The sequence below is a fragment of the Fonsecaea erecta genome (assembly GCF_001651985.1).
Source record: "Fonsecaea erecta strain CBS 125763 chromosome Unknown Scaff5, whole genome shotgun sequence".
In the NCBI taxonomy this organism is placed as follows: Eukaryota; Fungi; Ascomycota; class Eurotiomycetes; order Chaetothyriales; family Herpotrichiellaceae; genus Fonsecaea; species Fonsecaea erecta.
In genome coordinates, this window is record NW_017387248.1 from 559,262 (window position 1) to 578,968 (window position 19,707).

Consider the following 19,707-nt stretch of genomic DNA (forward strand, 5'->3'; position numbering starts at 1 on the left):
AACCCTTAGTAGCCAACCTCAACAATTTTCCCCTCTGATTCCAGATGTTCTCCTGTCATTTGAATACCAAGTCTCATTTCTTCTTTGGTTTCTTAAACGTCGGAGGTTCTGAGACTTGGGTGATTAAAGTATCTGGCGTCACTTCCGGGGGGCCGAGAGAGCCCAGTCCGTCGTTATCTGTAGGCGCTGACTCCGAAAGGTGGTGGCTTTCCAGACCTTGTGAAATTCCCGATGATGAAGGGAATTGCAGATTCGATTCCTCGGAGACTTCAAAATTTATATCGAGTGGTATTGCGTCGATTGCCGAGCAAAGCATTTTGAAGTGAGTAGGCATCCAGGTATCATAGACGTTTTTAGTAAACTTGTATGCCGTCCATTTCTCTTTCCCATCAAGTGCGGTGAAGTCGAATTTATGAATCGGATGACGGTAGAAGGTAGTCTTTTTACCCTCAATTATAGGATAGTGGCCATAAATCCTCACATTCTCGTGATCGTGGGTGATAGAAAAGCCAAGGATCTTCCGATGAACCTCTTTCTCGCGCTTTACGAGCCGGAATAGTTCCACGACTCCTCGAACCGCGAGCGTCATACTGTGTGCATTCTGTCGATCTGCCACCTCGAGTGCGGCCGCACCGCACTTCACTTCGCTCGAGAAGAAGGGAAAGTACATGTACCATGTTCCCATGAAGAAGGAGAGGTCGTTGAAGCTGCCAACGAATGGCTGAAGTTTCTTGAGCTGGTCGTCCGTAAATGCAGAGCGTTGGAAACCCACAGAGTAGTCTGGTTGAGGTCGTGTTTTGGTAACAGGAATTGAATTGTTCCAACCCTCATTGACGCTCTCAATTAGTTTATCGAGATCTTCGGCACCCAATGTGGCCAGCGTTTCCGCAGATGGGACGATTAGTCGAGATATATCCTGGATGACCCTTGCCTCATTTCTGTCTTGGAACTTTATGCAGGCTTTCTCAAACACGTCATCGGAGAATATAGAATCCTTGAGGGTCGTTTGCTCCTTCGTCAATAGGTTCTGACAGAGAACTTTGTCCTCTTTTGTGATGTCTAGCTCGGACTTTTTCATATAGCTTCCCATAGCCTCGAGCAGGATCTTGTAACGTGAGTCTCGATAAGGAGCACTCTTCTCCTCCCTTGACTGTTGGTCACTCGGTGTAGTTGTGCTGGGTGCGCCAGACTCGCTATCCGATCGCTTTCGGCGAAGGGAGGCGGTGGATTTCTGCCTCGCCAATAAGTGACTCATTTCGCCACATTCCCTGTTGAAATATCCTTGCGGCCAGTAGTATGTCTGCGTCCAATACGTAACAGGATCAACGCCCTGAAGAGAGGGTGTCGGACAAGATGTTCGCGGCCGTTTGGGGGAGGGTGGGTTTGGTTGCTGTTCAGTTTCTCGTTTCCGCTTTGGAGACTTCGATGGTAGAAGGGCAGGAGATGGGTGCGCACGCTGTATTGGGTCAGTCTTCCATCACAGAGTAACGTTGGCGACCTACATTAGGTCTTTTGATGTCGCTAACTGGAGATAGTAGAGGCCGCTGGCCGGCGTTTAGTTGAGTCTCATCAACCTCAATTAAGCGGTCCAAACGGGCGCTCCGTCGAAGAGGGGTTTCTTTTTGTCCTTCCTTAATGCCTTGAGGGAGTGTCCCTTTGCTGTTCAGTCGAGTACTGGAGGAGGAAGCAGATAAATAACCTTGGGGTGGCAGATTCAGGGACTGCCGTCTGGTCTTCTGAGCGGTTGCACTGTCTCGTTCTGCCATGGTTGCTCGAAGTGAGGGAGAAAGGAATGGACAGGTTTATTTAGTTGCCAGCGAAATGCAGTCGCGGCCGGACCTTAAGCGCCAGTGAGCGCCCAGTCTAGGTTACATGTGACAGAAGGATGGCTGGCAAACTCCATGATTGGATACGAATGGCTCGATATGAAGTTGCGCGCAGTCCGCACTCCTGGTCAAATACGGGGATCAATATGGCAAGGAAGGTTAGCCGAGAGAGATCTGCAACGGCTCCATTTTTGCAGCGCACTAGTGATAACCTTAACAATAACCTTCTCTGATGTTCAATTCATCTGGGTCGCCGCTACCAAATGTGTCAACGTTTAGCATCAGGCTCGTTCGGAAAAATCCCTTCCTAACATAGGCCTCATTGCCCATTTACCATGTCAGCTCATTGATTTGGCGCGAAATTCGTACGTGGTTCAACCTTCCTTCCAATACAATCCACGATTTCGGGCACATCGTGGTTGCAACCACTCCACTAGACTCCCCGCATTTTGAATGTTGGTCCACATCAGCCATCACCAAATGCCTCCGTCGGTCTAGCGGACGACAAAACCGAGCGAGGATTGGACCAGATTTCCACAGGCTGCTTCGTGCGATGATCGACATAGCACCTCTTTTTCCAGGGTCGCGTTGAGATGCGGTAGGCCCACTGGCAAGAAGGGATCATTCTCAGCACCTGTCTGTAGTGTTCCGTCAAGAGCTTTGGAAGTGTGGCGAACATGGTCGTAGTTCAACATGTCGGTGTTTTTCTTTCGCAGTCGTCTGCTCGAACCTGTGTAAGATGTCTGAGGCAGGACGAGGACGACGTCTCTTGCATACAAAATATGACATCGTGAGCACTCAGAAGTTTGCCCTGTCCACACTCGCCTTCAACAGGATCTGAAAAACCGAGAGCAGATGACCCCCTGGGTTGTTGTCCTCAGGCCACCACCGATCATCTAGTCTTAACTCAGGAAAATCTCCAGACATATTAGTCTCTTCAGGCATCGCCAATTAGTTGAAAACAGCCTTACCTGAAAATAGCCGGGGTTCGTCAGAATCTTGTTGCATCATGGAGTTCGGACCTCAGCGAACCAGGTCCCCTTCAAAGCCACAAATGCATTTAATCTCGAGCGTCTCGCACGCATTTCTAGCCACAGTACAAACTCATGGTCGATACCGGTTCATGGAACTCCACAAAATAGAACAGAGCCCATCGACCATATTCTAGACGAACCAGCCCTATCATTGACTGAGAATGAGCTCGCCACACCGGTGTTAGATGAGTTCTTTGATAAGTTATGGCTGAGCAAAGAAATCCAGCAACAACATCGATGCCCTCCACAGACAGATCATCAAGGGCAGAGACATCGTGCCAACGGAGGATCTGAGACTTAGGCTCCTTGTTCAAGTTCCATGAACAACAGCTTCGATCTTGCACAGTTGGCGAGTTTCCACCGCCAAAGGTTCGTAGCACCGCAGTCGAGGCTATCTCATAAGTAATCGATAGCAGCATCTTATAGTCTGGAAATTACAAGGTCCAGGAAAAGTCCAGGTTCTATCACAATAAGGAAAGAGGATGAGGGCGAGGAAGTTCTATCTGATATCCCAAGACACTGCAGAAAATCCTATGACTAGAGACAAGGAGGTAGCATCTAGCCGCCTATACAGAACAGAGCATGTTCCACTCCTGCGTTACAGCCTCCGCTAGGCAGCAGGACAGAAATCACGGTCACACCCTCCCCAGTACGGGCATATTGGATATAAACGGATAAGAATTCCCAGCCTGTACTAACCCAGTCATTCTGTCTCAGCTCCTGTATCCATTTTCTGGAATTTGGGTTGTCGAGAGCCCATTGACTTGTTTCCCTCCTCAAGTTTCCGCCTGGAGGACGTAGGCTTAAGCAGAATTGCAGAATTGCGGGTTTCTCTGGCCACTCGCAGCCTCTGGAGACAGGATACTCAGGTATTGTCCAGCGGTTCTCAGAAGGTCCGTGGTGAGCAACCCAAATTGACCCCAAAAGCGACTTCTCACGGGCTCGAATCGACTCTGGGAGCCTCAATGGCCCTCTTACGATTCCGTAGATTATTTGGCATCGGAAAGGAAGAAAGGATAGACATTTCCAGGCAGCAGGCTTGGCTGAAACGAAATAAGGGGTTACAGCTGAGCCACTATAGCTGAAGCCCAAATAAGACCCCTGAGCCCGAACCAGCTTCTGCAGATTGGCAGTCGTCAAGCGTGCTCCCCCGTGCTCGGCCGGCCGCCCTCGATGCTCCGTCACATGCGCAATGAAAGCGGCCTGGCTCCCTTTCCCGAACGAAAATGGTAATAGACGAAGAACAGTTTGGGGTATGTATTATATATATACGTCGTAACGGTCCGTGAATTGACGCGCGAAACTTCCGAGTTGCTTTCGTATGAATCATGACGTCACACCTCAGCCTCGTCGACACAAGGCTGTCTCGCTTGATAAATCAACCAGTTTGTGATTTCAACTGTTGATCAACCTTCATCCAAATCATCTCTACTCTGTATTCCGAACACCCTCCCCTTAATCCAGCAGTTGATGACTCGAGTCCGCAGTCAAGGGCAGAGCGTCATGGCAGTTCAATCTTTTCAGTGATGAAACGAAAGAAATAAACAATGAAGATCTGGACCACGCTCGGGATCTCGAGCTCACTCAGGCTTCGGCCCGTCGAGTGTTGCGGACTACTATCACCTCGTCCGCTGGTCACCCTGCCGAGAAGGTCTCTCCTCTCGACCAGGACCCCAGGAAGTCGGCAGCTGCAAAGACCACCGACGCAACATGCACGCATTAGCTCGCCTTTCGTCGTGAGACGGGCATCATCTACCCAGAGAATCTCGTCAGATAGCGAGCTGGTGGAGGACGGCGGGCTGGATGCGCCAGATTCTAGCCTCAACGCGAAGAACGGGCGAATTACCTGCATCTACTTCGACAAGGCCGGCCGCTTCAACGCCGCGCACAAGCAGCTCACCAAGGCCGAGATTGCAGAGCAGTTCGACCTCCGCCACCGCGACCTGCGGGACATCGACCTCAAATCCGAGGCGGTCACGCGCATCTTGGTGCGGCCCACCACCATCCTCCTGCAATTCTTCCAGCTGTGTATGATCATCCAGGCGGACGAGGCGCTCCTGATCTACAGTCAACCGCACACCAGCAGTGACGGTGACGGTGACAGCGACAGCGTTGCCAACGAGAACAACAACGACAGTGCTCCAAAGAAAGACGAGGGCGAGTTCTATCACGAACTGGAGCGGCGCATGTCAGGCCCCACGATCGAAACAGCCGACGTGCCCGAACTGCCGTACGAGCTGCGTGCCGTGGAAGCCGCGTTGGTGGCGGTGCTGTCCGGGCTGCGTCGCGACCTGATCGACGCCCGGCGCCAGGCGGAAGAGTCGGCCGCCAGCCTGCGTCTCGACTCGGGCCTGGCGGCGGTGGGGCTGAACCAGGTGTTCGACCGGACGCGGCGGCTGGCCAAGATCGAACAGAAGGCGCGGCTGGTGCGCGACACGATCCGCGAGGTGCTGGACACGGACGAGGACCTGGCGGGCATGTACCTGACGGACCGGGAGGCGGGGACGCCGCACGCGACCGCCGACCACCAGGAGGCCGAGTACATGCTGGAGGCATACCACAAGGCGGCGGACACGCTGGTGGAGTCGGCGCAGGCGGCGGTCGACGTGCTGCGCAAGAAGGAGAACACCTTCCGCTCGTCGCTGGCCGTCCAGCGCAACCAGATCATGTTCCTCGAGGCCCGCATCGCCATCCACACCCTGGGCCTGGCCGCGGGGACCATGGCCGCGGGCCTGTTCGGCATGAACCTCCTCAATTACCTCGAAGAGGCGCCTTACGGCTTCTTCTACATCACCGCCGCCTGTGTCGTGTTGAGTGCCATCTTTTCCATGCAGGGCATGCGCAGTTTGCGGAGGATCCAGACCCTCAAGGGTATCCAGCGCTCGAGGGTCGGAGGGCGGCGGCCGCAGCAGCAATTCTAGAGCGTTCATTAATCCAGCGCTGGGCGTTTAGCGAAGGGGGTTGGTTACCTTTTTCTTTTTAACCCTTTTTTTGGTTTTGGTTTGTTTGGTGTGAGAGTGCTTGAATATATAATACAACACAATACAATACCACATAAATACGTCTCTTGATTTTGACTTTGGCATGAACTAACTATAACTACGACACCATCCTATATGTATGCCGGAGGAGAAACAGAGGGAGCAATGAGAACAAGAGGTGAACGGCGGAAAAGAATCTTGTAGAGGGCTTCTTCAAGGCCATGAACCTACAGAAGGTGCAAAGAGCCCAGGCGGGACCTAGAGGCAATAGTACAGTACATTGCATAGCATAGCATAGCATAGCATGGGTATTTCAGTCTATTTATGTGCCGTGGCATTCTGGGTGGTAGCTCATGGCGTCAGATGAATTGGTAACCAGTCACTTCCTCGCTCATAAAATATGTTACGTGCAGCTAGAGGAGGTTGATAACAAGTTGATTGAAATGGCTCGGGATGCATAAGGCAGGCAGGCAGGCAGGCAGACAATGTACTTCGTTGAAGAAGCGTCACCACCACCACTGTTCACTGTATATCAGCGGCATAAGCATCGGCCAAAAGGACGAGGGAGAGAGTAGTCGGTGATCGTGTAGAATTCGTAAACCCCCAAAAGCACAAGCCATGTCATTCATGTATACCACGAATATCCCATAGACGCTGAAGGCTTTGAGCCCCCCAACCCAGAAATATCCCGTGTCGTCCAATGCGTTCCGTTCGTTTGAGCAGCCACCCCGAGGGACTCGTTACGGCTTCGGAACGTGCAACGTTCTGCTCGTCATGAGAATTCCATTAACGAGAAAGATCACCCCGATGGGATGAAACTCGAGATCGGTTCCACCCAAGATAGTCCCCAGAGGTATATCCTCATGTATCCAACCAAACCACGCACAAGTCGCCATCACGGTCAAGCTCATCAGGCAGGCAAATGGTATAGGAGTACCCTCAAAGTACTTCGACTTCCCCGTCTTGTCCTTCGGCAGCATGGCGACGGTCACATTGAACCGAGCGAGTCTAGTCAACCCGCAGAGGACATAGAAGGCGAGGAAGATCTGGTCAACGTTCGTCCGGAATCCCATGGCGAATCCCGCAGCGGCAGTTGCGACACCAAATGTGACCTGGAGAACAAACAGGCGGTCAGAATCATAATATCAACCAAGAGGAATGTGTAGCTTCCGAGCGTACCAGATCCGCCAGCGAATCCAGCTCTTGACCCATGAGGGATGACTTTTCTCTCCACCGTGCCACCTTGCCGTCAAAAAAGTCGAAGAACAGACCAAATGGCATGAAACCGAAGGCAAGCCATAGATTCGTGAGATCGTTGGGGTCGGCGAGACAATAGCGCATCGACGAGAGAATTGACATGACTGGCAAACAGGTCAGCTGCAACGCTCACAGCCTGAGGCGAGAGACGCACATCCACAGAAACCTGGTCCAGTATTAGCTTTTGTATCGTGTTTCGCCATGTGTGGAGGTCTCACCATTCAGTTCAGTGATCAGATCAGCGAGATGAAGCGCCCTATTCAGTGGTCAGTCTTAGCCGCTTCTCAAGGTGCCGTCCAGGGTACCTGATCAGACTGAAATGCCCCGAGTCTTGAGACAAAAGCATTGCCTGCTTCGATTGAGCATTGTCCTTGGCTGGCGCAGGAGGCTGTTTCTCAGCGCCATTCGTGAGCCCCGCTCGCCGCGACATGGCTGTAATGGTTGGGTGTAAGAGACCGGAAGGGAAATCTAGGAATCAATCGTCTAGGACGAGACAGAGAGATGTTTTCTTGAAACAAACAGGCAGAGGGGGATTCGTAGATTCGGGACTCTTGACGAACAGACCAAGGCACAGCCGCAGTTTACTGCAAACAAGTCACAAACTTCAGGCGGTGCGGCTCGTGTCGTCATTATGCAGCGTGTGTGGCTTGCACCTAATTATTGGGAGAGAAAAAAGTCCTATCACGTGCCAGGAACAGAGAAGCCATACGATACGAAGACTCCCTCCCTCTCCCTTTCAGTCTATTCAAACAGACAAGGCAATCTCAATTCGGAGGCAAGGAACCATCAGCTCAATGGGTATTTACACCCCGATCCCAGGTCATCTCTGACCACGACTTTTTAACCACGGGTATCCATCCTAACGCCGATCCTGATGCGAAACAGAGGGCAGAAAGATCTCTGGTCAAGCTGTGCTTCACCACCTGCCACGGCCTCTTGAGCTGAACCCACCCCCTCTCGAAAAGCCCCGTCCGCCGGGTGCTCCTCCACGACCTCTAGGAGCACCTCGAGCACCGCCACCGAAAGAGCCACGGCCTCTGGGTGCTCCCCGACCAGGTGCACCTCGCCCTCTGCCTGCTCCTCGACCCCCTCTCATCCCTCCTGATGCACCTGCCGGCTTCCTGACCTTCGCGGCACCTGTGTAAATGTCAGCCACATGTATGTCGGAGGACTCTGTTAGGCTGGAGACTCCTCACCTGGCGGAGGTTTGGGTTTGGGCAAGAACCTGTTGCCACTTCTTAGCACACTGTCCTTCTACCGGAGATGTCTCAGACCTACTTCTCCAGCGGTAATAATTTGTCCCCTCCAATGTAGAATTTGTCACCCTTCTTGAACGACGCAGCTTGAATGCCCTCTTGCGGCTTGATGGTGAAGTAGACCTGGTTGATGGGCCCTAGGATCTCGTCCACCTTTCCGATGGTAGTCTGTGCCGGTCAGAGAAGTCCAGACGACCCGAAGAGGATGATCTCGGTACCTTGTTCTCGAGGTAGATGGGGGCGTTGAAGTAGGGGATCTTTGCGTTGACGGACTCGCAGACCATTTCACCCTCGGTGGCGTGCATGAACGTGCCCATTTCTGCACCCAGTCAGTGTCGAACAAGTCGCAAATACATCCAGTCCCTTACCAAACACCTGGGCAGGTGGCCCAAAGCTCTGTGGTTGAAATCCACCCCGTCCTGCTCAACACCCGTTCGGTCAGTCACATTTCTCCGCCGCAGCGCAGGGGAAAAGTGCGTCGCAATTTCAAGATAATTTTACCTCCACCTCGTCCACCAAACGATCCTCTTCCTCTGTCACCACCTCGGAATCCGCCACGTCCTCGCGCATCACCTCGGAAAGCCATTGTTGTTGTTGTGGACAGCGGGAGTTGTGGCAGGCTTGTCCTTGAATCTTGGGGGAAAAATAATTTTGCTGCATCTGCAACTGCACCTCCATGTTTAGAGCGGTGGTCGGCCGGCACGTGACTGACCCTTCATTTTTACACTCTGCCACGACCACCACCAGGTCCCATACCCACACGGCGGGCATATTATTCAATCTCCATACCTCCCCACTCCGATCTTTCGCCATGAGCCACCAGAAGAAGGTCAGTCTCAATCCTCACGATCTCTGGGGGGTTCTCAAAGGCGACAATATGACTCAAAACGGCGCTGCTGGCCCTGACTCATCGGCCCCTGAGGCCAACAACACCTCCTCATCAAAGAGACCGGTGAGCCCAACTTCTACCAAGAAAATCCCCAATCGACCCAAAACAATGTCTACCCAAGCAGCACCTCCTGCGGCGCACCAGGCGCCCCAATCACTGCCGGACTTTATTGTCGAAAGAAACCAGCTCTTCGACCAGCTGAAGAAGCAGCGTGACGAAGAACTTGCCAGCAGGGAGAAACCAGCCATCCAGGTCAAATTGGTTCCCGCCCCCGGCCAGGAGACCACAGTCGAGGGCAAGGCCTGGGAAACCACGCCTGGCCACCTGCTGAAGAATCTGCCCAAAGAACGGGCGGGTCAAGTCGTGGTGGCCAAAGTCGACGGCGAACTCTGGGATCTCGACCGACCACTCGAAAAGGACAGCAAGGTGTTATACCTCACGTTCGACGACCCCGAAGGCCGTGATGTCTTTTGGCACTCCTCAGCCCACGTGCTGGGTGAATGTGCCGAGCACGAGTACGGCTGTCGCCTCTCCCACGGCCCTCCGACGGCCATGGGTTTCTTCTACGACATGGCGCTCGAACCGGGCAAAGCCGTGCGTGAAGCCGAGTGGCCCTCGCTAGAGAACCGCGCGAAGAAATTTGCAAAGGACAAACAGGCCTTTGAACGTCTCGAAGTCTCCAAGGACAACCTCCGCAAGATGTTTGGCTACAGCAAATACAAGATGCACTACATCGAGAAGTTTGTGCCCGACGGCGAATCCTCCACGGTGTACCGTAACGGCACCCTGGTGGACTTGTGCCAGGGACCCCACATCCAGAACACCCGCAAGATCGAATCCTTCAAGATCATGAAGAACAGCTCCGCCTATTTCCTAGGCGACCAGAACAACGACTCCCTCCAGCGCATCCACGGCGTGGCTTTCCCCACGAAACAACAACTGAAGGATTGGGAACATTTCCTCGAGGAGGCCAAGAAGCGTGATCACCAGGTCATTGGCCAACAGCAGAAACTCTTCATGTTCAGTCGCATGTCTCCCGGTTCACCGTTCCTCCTCCCACACGGGACTCGCATCTTCAACGCCCTCCAACAGATGCTCCGCGATCAATACTGGGAACGCGGCTACCAGGAGGTCCAGTCCCCCAACATGTACGACGTGGACCTCTGGAAAACCTCGGGCCACTGGCAACATTACCAAGACGACATGTTCCGGGTGATTGTGAAGGACGACTCTGCCGACCCCATGCCCCTGAGCGACAAGAAACCCGACGGCAAAACCCCTCTCGCCGAAATCAAGGATAAAGACAAGGGTGTGTTCGCTCTCAAGCCGATGAACTGTCCCGGCCACTGCCTCATGTTCCGCGACGAAGAGCGCTCCTACCGTGAACTCCCCTGGCGAGTGGCGGACTTTGGCGTGCTGCACCGCAACGAGGCCTCGGGCGCGCTCTCGGGGCTCACTCGGGTCCGCAAGTTCCAGCAAGACGACACCCACATCTTCTGCACCAACGAGCAGGTGCAGGGCGAAATCGAGGGCCTGTTCGACTTCATGTCCCACGTCTACGGCTTGTTCGGGTTTCCTTTCAAGTTGAAGTTCTCCACCCGGCCCGAAGGGTACATGGGCACGCTGGAGGACTGGAACGCCGCCGAGGCGCGCCTGAAGCAAGCCCTGGTCAACTTCCGCGGCGACGACTGGGAGATGAACGAGGGCGACGGCGCCTTTTACGGGCCCAAGATCGATGTTACCATCTCGGACGCGCTGGGCCGCGAGTTTCAGTGCGCCACCATCCAGCTGGACTTCCAGGGCCCGCAGAACTTCAGGCTCGAATACCGCACCGGCGAGGGCGGGGATGTGGCTGCTCAACAGTCCGACGAACACCGCGAGCGCGACCCCAAGGCGCCCGCCCCGGGCATGGCGCGCCCCGTGATGATCCACCGCGCCATCATCGGGTCGTTTGAGCGCTTCATCGCCATCCTGTGCGAGCACTTTGCGGGCAAGTGGCCGTTCTGGCTCTCGCCGCGCCAGATCCTGGTCATCCCCGTCATGAAGTCGGCCGAGGACTACGTGCGCGAGATCCAGGGCATCTTCCACAAGGCGCGCATGTACGTCGACATCGACGTCAGCGGGAACACGCTGCAGAAGAAGATCCGCACGGGCCAGTTGGCGCAGTACAACTTTATCTTTGGTACGTGTACTCTCTCTCTCTCCTCTCCTCTTTTCCCCCGAGGCACTCATTTTTCTGTTCTTTTGCTTTGCATGCATGCTATTTCCTCACGATTGTTATGTATCCTATTTACCCCCATTCGCTGACGCCTATATCCTTTTTTTTTCTATATATGCAGTCGTCGGCGCGAAAGAAAAGGAAACCCGCACCGTCAACATCCGCAACCGCGACGACCCGGACACCCAGAGGATGGGCGAGCTGATCCCGCTCGAGAAGGCACTGGAGCGCCTCACCCAGCTGCGCGACGAGAGGAGGCTGGAGAACAGGATCGACATGACTCACTAAGCTCCTCTGTCCTTCCTTGCCCTGCCCTGCCCTGCCAGCCAGTAAGATAGCTGGTCAGTCAGTCACACAGATGGATGGTTGGACTGACACACCCCGGGACTGAAAGATAACAAAGCAGGAGTCGCCAAGGAGAGAGAGAGAAGGAGAGGGAGAGAGAGGTACAAGCTAGAATGCAAATGGCAAATAAATGTATGGTCTGTGATAAAATGCTGCATTTTTATCTGCACATCCGCAAAGAAATTCCCTTTTGAGTTTGGAGCGAGACAAACTGTGTTGGCAATGGATGTCAGTCAGGGGAGGCCGGAAGAGCGACAGACAGACAGCTTGTCATGACGACGGTCAGCAAGCACCGCAGATCACGCAGATGGGGAATCATTCAAAGTCTAGGGAGGAGGCCTGTTCCCAGCTGAAAGAGAAGACCAGGTCGTTGTCGATGAGAAAAAGAAACACGTGCAAGCCGAATTTGACTTCCAACTTCCTCTTTGCCCGTCTTTCAATCAATGGAACGCGCTTTTTATATAACGATGCCAGTCTCAAAAAAGAGGTGTGGATCAATTCATTTTACAAGCATGCATTGTATGTTTACACATAAGACACATCCAGAGGTGCGCATTCGCCCAACCCTTTCGGGAGAAATGCTTCTAGGACGAGATTTAGGCGGTCTGCTCAGGAGTTTCGCCCTCTGCCACGACTGGGACTGGCAATCCTCGACTCGGACTCTGCAGGACGAGGGCCTCGTGCCTTCTTGCCCGCAAAAAGTCTGATACCGCCCGGATCAAAATAAACCAACCAATGATCATGAGAATGTAAGAAATCCAATCTGCGCTAGTGAAACCGCCCATGCCACTGCTTCCTCCAGGAGACTGATCTCCGCCCCCATTGACGGCGTTGGGGTCAAAGCTGTGACTGTTTGGATCGGGTGGGCTGGAGTTTGAAAACTGTCCTGGATTTCCCGTGTCCGAGGGGGTATCGTTGGAACCGCTCATATAGAAACCATATTGTACCAGTGTCAGTCCCAGACCGGCGCGGCTACCATGTTTGGCGGCGTGAGTGGTGTGCAGAAGATAAGTGAGCAGGAAGCCGACCAGTTGGAAGGACATGGAGATCATGCCGTTCCACACAAAGGAGAAAACAGATCCCACGGGGAGACCGTCGACGTAGACTTCGTCTGAGGACATTCCCGGCGCGAGAATAGTGGTTTCCCAATAAGGCGGCGTCGCATCGGCAGCGGCTTGTTCGTATGTCTAGTAACAGTTAGTGTCATCATGCGCAGAGGGGTCTTGCAGGCGAACACGTACAGGAGGCTTTTCATCCACTTGTTCACCACGTTCAGGCTTGGCGGAGAGATTGGCGAACACACCGTCGGTGGCTCTCATGGAGGCGGGCATCGGTCTGAAGACGGGCAGTTCCGTCACTCGTCGCTCGACCGTAGGCACCGGCCGGGTCTCGGGGACAGAGGTTGATGAGGGGGAGGCATCTTGTCTCTGGGCCCCCGTGTCCGCCCTCATCAAGCGTTGCCGGTCGTCGCCATCGTTCTCGGCATCGGAATCCTCGCCGTCGTCAAAGGTGTCTTCCAAATGATCTTGGTCCGCGTGAGGAGATAACGGATCCTGGGCCAATAAGCGCCTGGATGTGGGCGAGGAGGCTCTGGAACGGAAGGACGGTGGAGGTGAGGATGGAACGGGTCGAGGGGTATCTGGAGAGACGGGAGAATCGATGTCATCGTCGTGGGTGTTCAGCTGAGGAGTGTTAGTGATACAGCTGGCCTGCCAGGCCGTGATGGTAGAGAATAACATACTGCTTCATAACGTTGAGGGGCCATTTCCGGCCAGGCAACCTCGTAGGTGTCTCCCAATGCACAGAAACAATGAAAGAGATCGAGTGTTGAAGATAAATGAGGAAAGTCGGATGGCGTGTATGAGGGAAATAGGGCAGTGATGGACGAGGTGAGGGAAGGGAAGGAATGGTGTGGAAGTGGAAGGACGAACACCCGAGGGCGAGTGAGGCGGTGTTGAGATGGGCTTCCAGTAGTAATAGTAGTAGTAGTGGGTGGTCCTCCGCACAGAGTCGCAGGCGCAGGCAGAGGGCGTAGGCTATAAGAACTAGACCTAAGAGCAGCCTGCGGGTAATAATAATAATAATAATAATAATGCCCTGTGGCCCAGCGGCCCAGCGGCCTTGTTATGGTGCCGCCCAGGTGGCCAGACACTGGATCGACCAGCATCCGCCACCGCCATGGCCATTTCCGGTATGGTCTGGGGGATTATGGGATCGGCGACGAACTCCTTAGGCGTCATCATCAAAGCACGCACTTGGTGCTCGTATGTATTGCTAAGGAACTTGTCAGGTCCTCTGTGATAGCTCTGACGACTGATGATTCAGAATTTCCCTCGCCATGGCAGCTAATCAATCTGTAAGTCAGTCCAGGTCAGAGGATCTCAAATGACCCTCCGCTCATCTCTCTCTGTCCTACAGGTCGTTTTCAAGCACTGGGCACGCATCATCAAGCAATGGCCGCTCGACCGCATCCGCCCAGGTCATGTCCACTTTCAGAAGGTCATGCAGTCTCGTCTGCAGAAGCTCGAGTCACCTGCACCGGCTGCAGATTCGTCCAAGTCCAACAATGCCCTCGTGACGCCTGCCGAGCCTTTTAATGAGCAGAAAGAAATGCGACAAGTCAATGCTCTGTACGCGCTGCTCGAAGACCGATACGCGAAGGAATACCCGCTCCCGCAATCAGTCCGCCAGCCCAAGAGCAATGTTTCCTACTATGATGATTTGGTTCGGGAGCTGGACGAGGCGCCGGGACGATCATGGGCCACATCATTCTGGAATCGCCTCAAGGGTGCTGTGCGATTGAGATGAAAAGGGAATTGGTAGACAAATACAGCCACCTTGCGTGTTTACAGAGCCTCAAAGAGATGGTCTATAGTCAGAGATGATCGTCTCTTTAAGACTGCACATCTGGACGCCGGATGAACAGCCGGGTTTGGACCTGTCCGGTGGATATTTCCACCCTCCATTGGTCGTCCAACAGAACAGAATCCAGCTGGCAGTGGCATCCAGGAAGAGCCGAATACAAGGTGTCATTTCGGATCTGGTCAATCTGATGGCAGGGAGGAACCTCCGATCGACCTCGGATCTGAGACCCTTCCTGATGACTACCGATCATCTTGGGCTGGCCTTTCCTAAATATGTCTACCTCTATCAAGGACGACCAGCCCAAGTTATTGAGCCTTGGGATATATCTGTGCACACAGGTTGTGCAATTCGTCCAGCGGCCCCCAGGTGTCCCGTCAGTACAAGCTTTGGTGGTTATAGGCAGCAGAGCCAGCAACTGAGAAGGTCACTGATGTGGTGGATGCGGAAAGAACAGTCTTCGCCCCGATGATTTTTCGAGTCATGGGCCGATTGGTCTTGAAGCGTACATAGGTGCTTGACCTGGTGTAAAGGGCAAGACAACAAAAAGATGGATTTGTCCCACCCGGCAGCCATAGGCTCAATTGGGCAAAATGACATGACATTCTTCTATACATTGTATGTGCCCTCAAATCACGAACATGAACATGAAGCCGCGTCCCCTCCCCGTTCTATGTTGTGTCGTGTTATATCTTACTCCCCAACCGGGCTGCCCCTCCCCCCATCTCCATGGCCGCGACGCCCTCATCCTCCAGCGTCTCGGTCACGAATCTCACCATGTACGGGACCATGGCGCTGGGCACGTCGTGGCCGACGCCGTCGAACACGATGTCCTCCAGCACGAATCCGCTGCCCTCGAACCAGCCGCCTGGCCCGCTGACCGCCTTGAGCCAGTCGACGAACGGCTTCGAGTGCGCGTACGGCACCAGCTTGTCGGCGCCGCCCGAGAGGTTCAGGAGGCGCTTGTTGCCGAAACATCGCGTCATGACGGGCAGCAGCACGGCGCGCTCCTGCTCGGTCAGTTCGGTGTGCAGTTTCTCCTGGTCGGCGCGCCAGTTCAGCCCCGGCAGCGACCACAGCAGGCCCGCCGGGTCGGACTTCTTGATCGCCTCGACCAGGCTGGGCGGGAAGTCCCGCGAGCCCAGAAAGTCGCGGCCCGGCGGGGTCGACGACGTGTACGTGGTGCGCTTCGACAGCCGCGCCCGGTCCGTCATCAGCCGCGTGTAGTCCGGGCAGCCGATGGTGACGACCGCGGCCGACACGCGCGGGTCGTGGATCAGGACGTGCCACGCCGCATGGCCGCCCAGGCTGATGCCCAGCACCAGGTTCTGCACGATCTTCCGGGGGTCGCTGGCCCCGCCGAAGATGTACCCGGGCAGGTAGTCGAGTAGGAGCGACGTGTCGAGCGCCGTGCCGGCGTAGCAGCCGAACATGTCCTGGGCGTGGTGTTCGTTCCCAGACCGCCAGGCCTCGTTGGCGATGGCCGACACCAGGCGCGAGCCGTGGTTCCGCTGGTCAAACGACACGGCGATCAGGCCCTTCTTCTTCTTCTGCCCGCCTCGTCCACCACCACTACTCCGTGACGTTGGCTGGTGCTTGTTCCACTCCGAGATGATGTGCGCCGCGAACGGCGCCATGCACGCCTGGGTTTGTAGGCGAGGGTGCAGCAGCCAGAGGACGGCGATGTCGGTGGTGCCTGAGGGAACCTCGTCCAGACCAAATACCGTCACCAGAATCCCGGCAATATGGTGTGTACTTGACGACATGGGTTCTGGGTGTGGGATCGAAGAGGCCGTGGACCCGCCACTCGCCGCAGGAGACCCGTAGGTCGAAGCAACAGGGTTGGGGGTCGCCTTGGACATGTTCGGCAGGGCGTTGTGGCAGGTGGAGAGAGGGAGGGTAACAAGGAGGAAGGAAGAAGTGTTGAAAGCAATGTGATGTTGAGAAAAATCCGATATGAAAGAGTCGGTTGTCGATGTTCAATGAATGATGTGCCGCGGCTTCGGCGCATTTCCGACGTGCGGGGAGAAATTTGTATACGAGATACGATGATCAGAAGCCTCATGTCTAAACATGTAATCTATTTTCTGCCTATGAGCATGGTAGAGGCGATACCTATGTAGATATCCCTGTGGTACTCGTCCGCCCATGTCCGTTCGTTCCCACAAAACTCCTCCGCTGCATGGGTTGTAGGGAAACCTCCACGGCATCGACAGAAGTATTCGACTGGGACCACCCTGGTTGATCGAACTAATACAAACTCAACTGGCGAAATGAAACTCTTGCTCATGACGGAAATCTAATCTTGCATCAAAACAACTCGCACCTTGGTTCGTCCCTGTCATCTGTTGTACCTTGCCAACGTCTCCATGATGTTCTGTACGTTCTGTTGGGACTGTTGTCCAGCTGCATACGCCGGTGCGCCAGGTGCATAACCTTGCTGCTGTGGCTGCTGCTGCTGATGTGGAGGGCCGTGTGGCGATGGGAATGGCGCTCCGCCATGACCTTGCTGTTGACGAGCAACGTTGGTTAAGAGACCGGCCAAGTCGGCGGGGTTGTTGTGGTGCGAAGCGTTGTCGGGCTGCCCGTCACCAGGCTGCCGAAGATTCGCGAGCAGTTGCTGCAGGTTTGGCGCGGCTGTAGCAGAAGTCGGAGTCACCGGCGTCTGTGCCGGGTTATGGTAGTGGGCGTTCTGGCCGTACTGATACTGGTTGTGTTGTTGCGGTGGGGGTGGTTGTTGTTGTTGTTGTTGTTGTTGCTGATGGTGTTGGGGAAAAGGTGCTGGTGGGTATTGTGCTGGTGGAGGAGGATAGCCATACTGGGAATATCCTTGTGACTGATAGGACTGAGGGCTTTGCTGCGCGCCTCCACGTTCCTTTTGTCGAGCGTGGAGCACAATGTCGGCAGCAACGGGGACATCGAGATCGACATATTCGTTAAAGTTGACATTCGACGTCCCTTGACTCCGATCAAAAACCTGCAAGGGGATCTTGCTGTTGTACTGGTTGGCCTGCGTTAGTTTCACAACCGCCTGCACGCCTTCAATAATTTGCCGTTTCACGACAGCGTTCAGTGGTAGTCGAGGACTGAGCCATATTGTGGAAGCACGGAGACCTTTGTTGCGAAAGCCTTGTTCGATCCAGTTCATGAAGCTTGGAGCCACCAACGGTTCCAGGATGAGGAGTTGCACGTCCGGCACATCTCGCGGGTCTCTTCGGGGTAAGGGAAGGGTGGTTTCCTCATCATAACCTACCGAGGGGGGATTGGAGTAGTTGTTGGCAAACGGCGAAATCGGTCTCCCACCCGTGCCGTAACGAGGACTTTGGAGAGGTTGCCGATAGTCGTCCCTGGACCGATAGCTTCTAGGCGAAGGGCTGCGTCGATACTCGTCGCGCCTGCCGCGCTCATCTCGGAAATCACTGTAATTAGGACGCCCAGATCTGTCGCTTTGACGCGAGGTCCCGCGATCTGGTGATCGAGATCGGCGTCTTTTGTTTCCTTGCTGGTTTTGTTGACCCCGTGAATTCTTCTGAGGCTTCGATATCTCGAGGTGAATCTTCCTTCCTCTGATTTCCACGCCTTGTTCTGCTTGAAGTGCTGCTTGACAAGAGGAGGCCTCGAGATATTGGACGAACCCGTACGCCTGTTTAATGGAGATCTGAGCAAGTCTCCCATGTTTGTGGAAGATGTAGAAGATGTCCCGCTTAGAGACCTTCTCACTGGGCAGGTTCCCCACGAAGAGACGTGATCCCTGGGGAAATTTGTCCCAAATCCCTTCCGCCACATACCTCCGTTCATCCTCGAGGAAAGAGTCATAGAGTGCTTGTGTGTTGGGAGACCAAGGGCGTTCATACCCATCAAATCCCTTTCCCTGTTCGGGCGCCTGGAGAGAGTGTGCAGGAGAGGTCGGGTCGGTGCTTGTGGGGGACGCTTGGACGCCGGAATATGTCCACATGCCGGGGGCTTGCGCCGAGGCGGGTGGAGGCTGGAATTGTGGGGGCGCAAGAGCAGATTGATCGGTGCCATTGGTGTTGACGTGGTCTGGACTCACTTGCTGATATGGCCCCAGTTGGTCGTGGTTGGAGTTAGGAAACGTGTGAACAGCGGGAGAATCTGAAGATTGTGCTTGAGTTGGTGGCTTGGGGGGTAAACCTGGAACGGGAAACAATGATTGGGCTCCTTGGTTGGCAAGCGAAGCGGCAGTAGTTGGGGCAGAGACAGGGTCTGCGGCAGGAGCAGTAGAAGCAGATTTAGAAATAGTATCCAGAAGCGACTGATAGTCTACTCCACCTTCATGTGTTTGAAAGCTGGGCTTTACGGCGGGCGCTGCCGCAGACGTGCTCTCTCCATCGGCTTGCGCAGTGTTGCTGGTGTCAGGGTTGGCAGGGGGATCAGCGGCTGGCGAAGTATCAGTGGTCGTTTGCGCAGGATCTTGGACCTGGCTGGCAGCACCTTGAGGCGGATTGGCATGGGCTTCAGACGACTGCGGATACGCCGAAGCGTTTGCAAGGGCCGAGACAAGATTGGCGTCGATGGCGGCATCATTCGCGGTTATCTGACCGTTCGTGGAGGGAAACCGGGCAGAGTTGTCGAGACGAGTGTTTTGCTCTTCGGCTCCTCTCAGGAAATTTTGGACCACGTCTTGCTCTTCCGAGTTGGGATCGTTTGAGTCATTCTCATTCATAGCGCGGGCAGAGTCTGAGTAAGGAGAGAAAGTTTGATTATGAGGGATGTTATAGGTCTCGGTGTCATTGAAAACCGGATCCATCTGGTTCAGCAGGACCGGGATCGTTGAAGGCTCAGGGATATGGACCGGACGAGGAGATTCAGGCGTCTGAGATCTACCAAAGCGTTGGGCCTCTGGTGGAGGGTCTGCATCAGTCATTTTGAGGCGGCGAAGGCGGTGCAAGTCATGTTCAGGGCAAGGTGAAGGAGAAAAGCTGCCTGATCAGGCTGTTTTGGCGCGGGGAAGAGGCTGAAGAAAAGTTGGACAAGTCAAAGGCAGTCCGGCGACATCAGCGCACCATATGGAGACAAGA

At 54.5% G+C, this 19,707-nt stretch overlaps 9 protein-coding genes across 9 annotated transcripts; 3 read left to right on the forward strand and 6 right to left on the reverse strand.

Moving 5' to 3' along the window:
• Nucleotides 1-73: 73 nt before the first annotated feature.
• Nucleotides 74-1,766, reverse strand: AYL99_06270 (hypothetical protein; the record flags this gene model as incomplete). The annotated part of the gene is made up of 2 exons (XM_018837780.1): nucleotides 74-1,456; nucleotides 1,503-1,766. 2 exons carry the CDS (start codon nucleotides 1,764-1,766, stop codon nucleotides 74-76), a joined length of 1,647 nt encoding a protein of 548 aa, XP_018692340.1.
• Nucleotides 1,767-4,407: 2,641 nt separating this feature from the next.
• AYL99_06271 (hypothetical protein) lies at nucleotides 4,408-5,781 on the forward strand (the record flags this gene model as incomplete). The annotated part of the gene is made up of 1 exon (XM_018837781.1): nucleotides 4,408-5,781. One exon carries the CDS (start codon nucleotides 4,408-4,410, stop codon nucleotides 5,779-5,781), a length of 1,374 nt encoding a protein of 457 aa, XP_018692341.1.
• Nucleotides 5,782-6,581: 800 nt separating this feature from the next.
• AYL99_06272 (CDP-diacylglycerol-serine O-phosphatidyltransferase) lies at nucleotides 6,582-7,528 on the reverse strand (the record flags this gene model as incomplete). The annotated part of the gene is made up of 5 exons (XM_018837782.1): nucleotides 6,582-6,953; nucleotides 7,021-7,202; nucleotides 7,253-7,264; nucleotides 7,317-7,354; nucleotides 7,404-7,528. 5 exons carry the CDS (start codon nucleotides 7,526-7,528, stop codon nucleotides 6,582-6,584), a joined length of 729 nt encoding a protein of 242 aa, XP_018692342.1.
• Nucleotides 7,529-7,938: 410 nt separating this feature from the next.
• AYL99_06273 (H/ACA ribonucleoprotein complex subunit 1) lies at nucleotides 7,939-9,125 on the reverse strand (the record flags this gene model as incomplete). The annotated part of the gene is made up of 7 exons (XM_018837783.1): nucleotides 7,939-8,172; nucleotides 8,225-8,235; nucleotides 8,295-8,323; nucleotides 8,377-8,522; nucleotides 8,573-8,673; nucleotides 8,723-8,773; nucleotides 8,876-9,125. The coding sequence occupies 7 exons, from the start codon at nucleotides 9,123-9,125 to the stop codon at nucleotides 7,939-7,941; spliced, it is 822 nt and encodes a 273-aa protein (XP_018692343.1).
• Nucleotides 9,126-9,165: 40 nt separating this feature from the next.
• AYL99_06274 (threonine-tRNA ligase) lies at nucleotides 9,166-11,749 on the forward strand (the record flags this gene model as incomplete). Its single annotated transcript, XM_018837784.1, has 2 exons — nucleotides 9,166-11,425; nucleotides 11,583-11,749. 2 exons carry the CDS (start codon nucleotides 9,166-9,168, stop codon nucleotides 11,747-11,749), a joined length of 2,427 nt encoding a protein of 808 aa, XP_018692344.1.
• A 653-nt stretch (nucleotides 11,750-12,402) lies between these two features.
• Nucleotides 12,403-13,571, reverse strand: AYL99_06275 (hypothetical protein; the record flags this gene model as incomplete). The annotated part of the gene is made up of 3 exons (XM_018837785.1): nucleotides 12,403-12,993; nucleotides 13,048-13,488; nucleotides 13,548-13,571. The coding sequence occupies 3 exons, from the start codon at nucleotides 13,569-13,571 to the stop codon at nucleotides 12,403-12,405; spliced, it is 1,056 nt and encodes a 351-aa protein (XP_018692345.1).
• Nucleotides 13,572-13,984: 413 nt separating this feature from the next.
• On the forward strand, nucleotides 13,985-14,614 carry AYL99_06276 (hypothetical protein; the record flags this gene model as incomplete). Its single annotated transcript, XM_018837786.1, has 3 exons — nucleotides 13,985-14,070; nucleotides 14,132-14,162; nucleotides 14,225-14,614. The coding sequence occupies 3 exons, from the start codon at nucleotides 13,985-13,987 to the stop codon at nucleotides 14,612-14,614; spliced, it is 507 nt and encodes a 168-aa protein (XP_018692346.1).
• A 740-nt stretch (nucleotides 14,615-15,354) lies between these two features.
• On the reverse strand, nucleotides 15,355-16,530 carry AYL99_06277 (hypothetical protein; the record flags this gene model as incomplete). Its single annotated transcript, XM_018837787.1, has 1 exon — nucleotides 15,355-16,530. One exon carries the CDS (start codon nucleotides 16,528-16,530, stop codon nucleotides 15,355-15,357), a length of 1,176 nt encoding a protein of 391 aa, XP_018692347.1.
• A 479-nt stretch (nucleotides 16,531-17,009) lies between these two features.
• Nucleotides 17,010-19,553, reverse strand: AYL99_06278 (hypothetical protein; the record flags this gene model as incomplete). Its single annotated transcript, XM_018837788.1, has 1 exon — nucleotides 17,010-19,553. The coding sequence occupies one exon, from the start codon at nucleotides 19,551-19,553 to the stop codon at nucleotides 17,010-17,012; it is 2,544 nt and encodes an 847-aa protein (XP_018692348.1).
• Nucleotides 19,554-19,707: the final 154 nt, after the last annotated feature.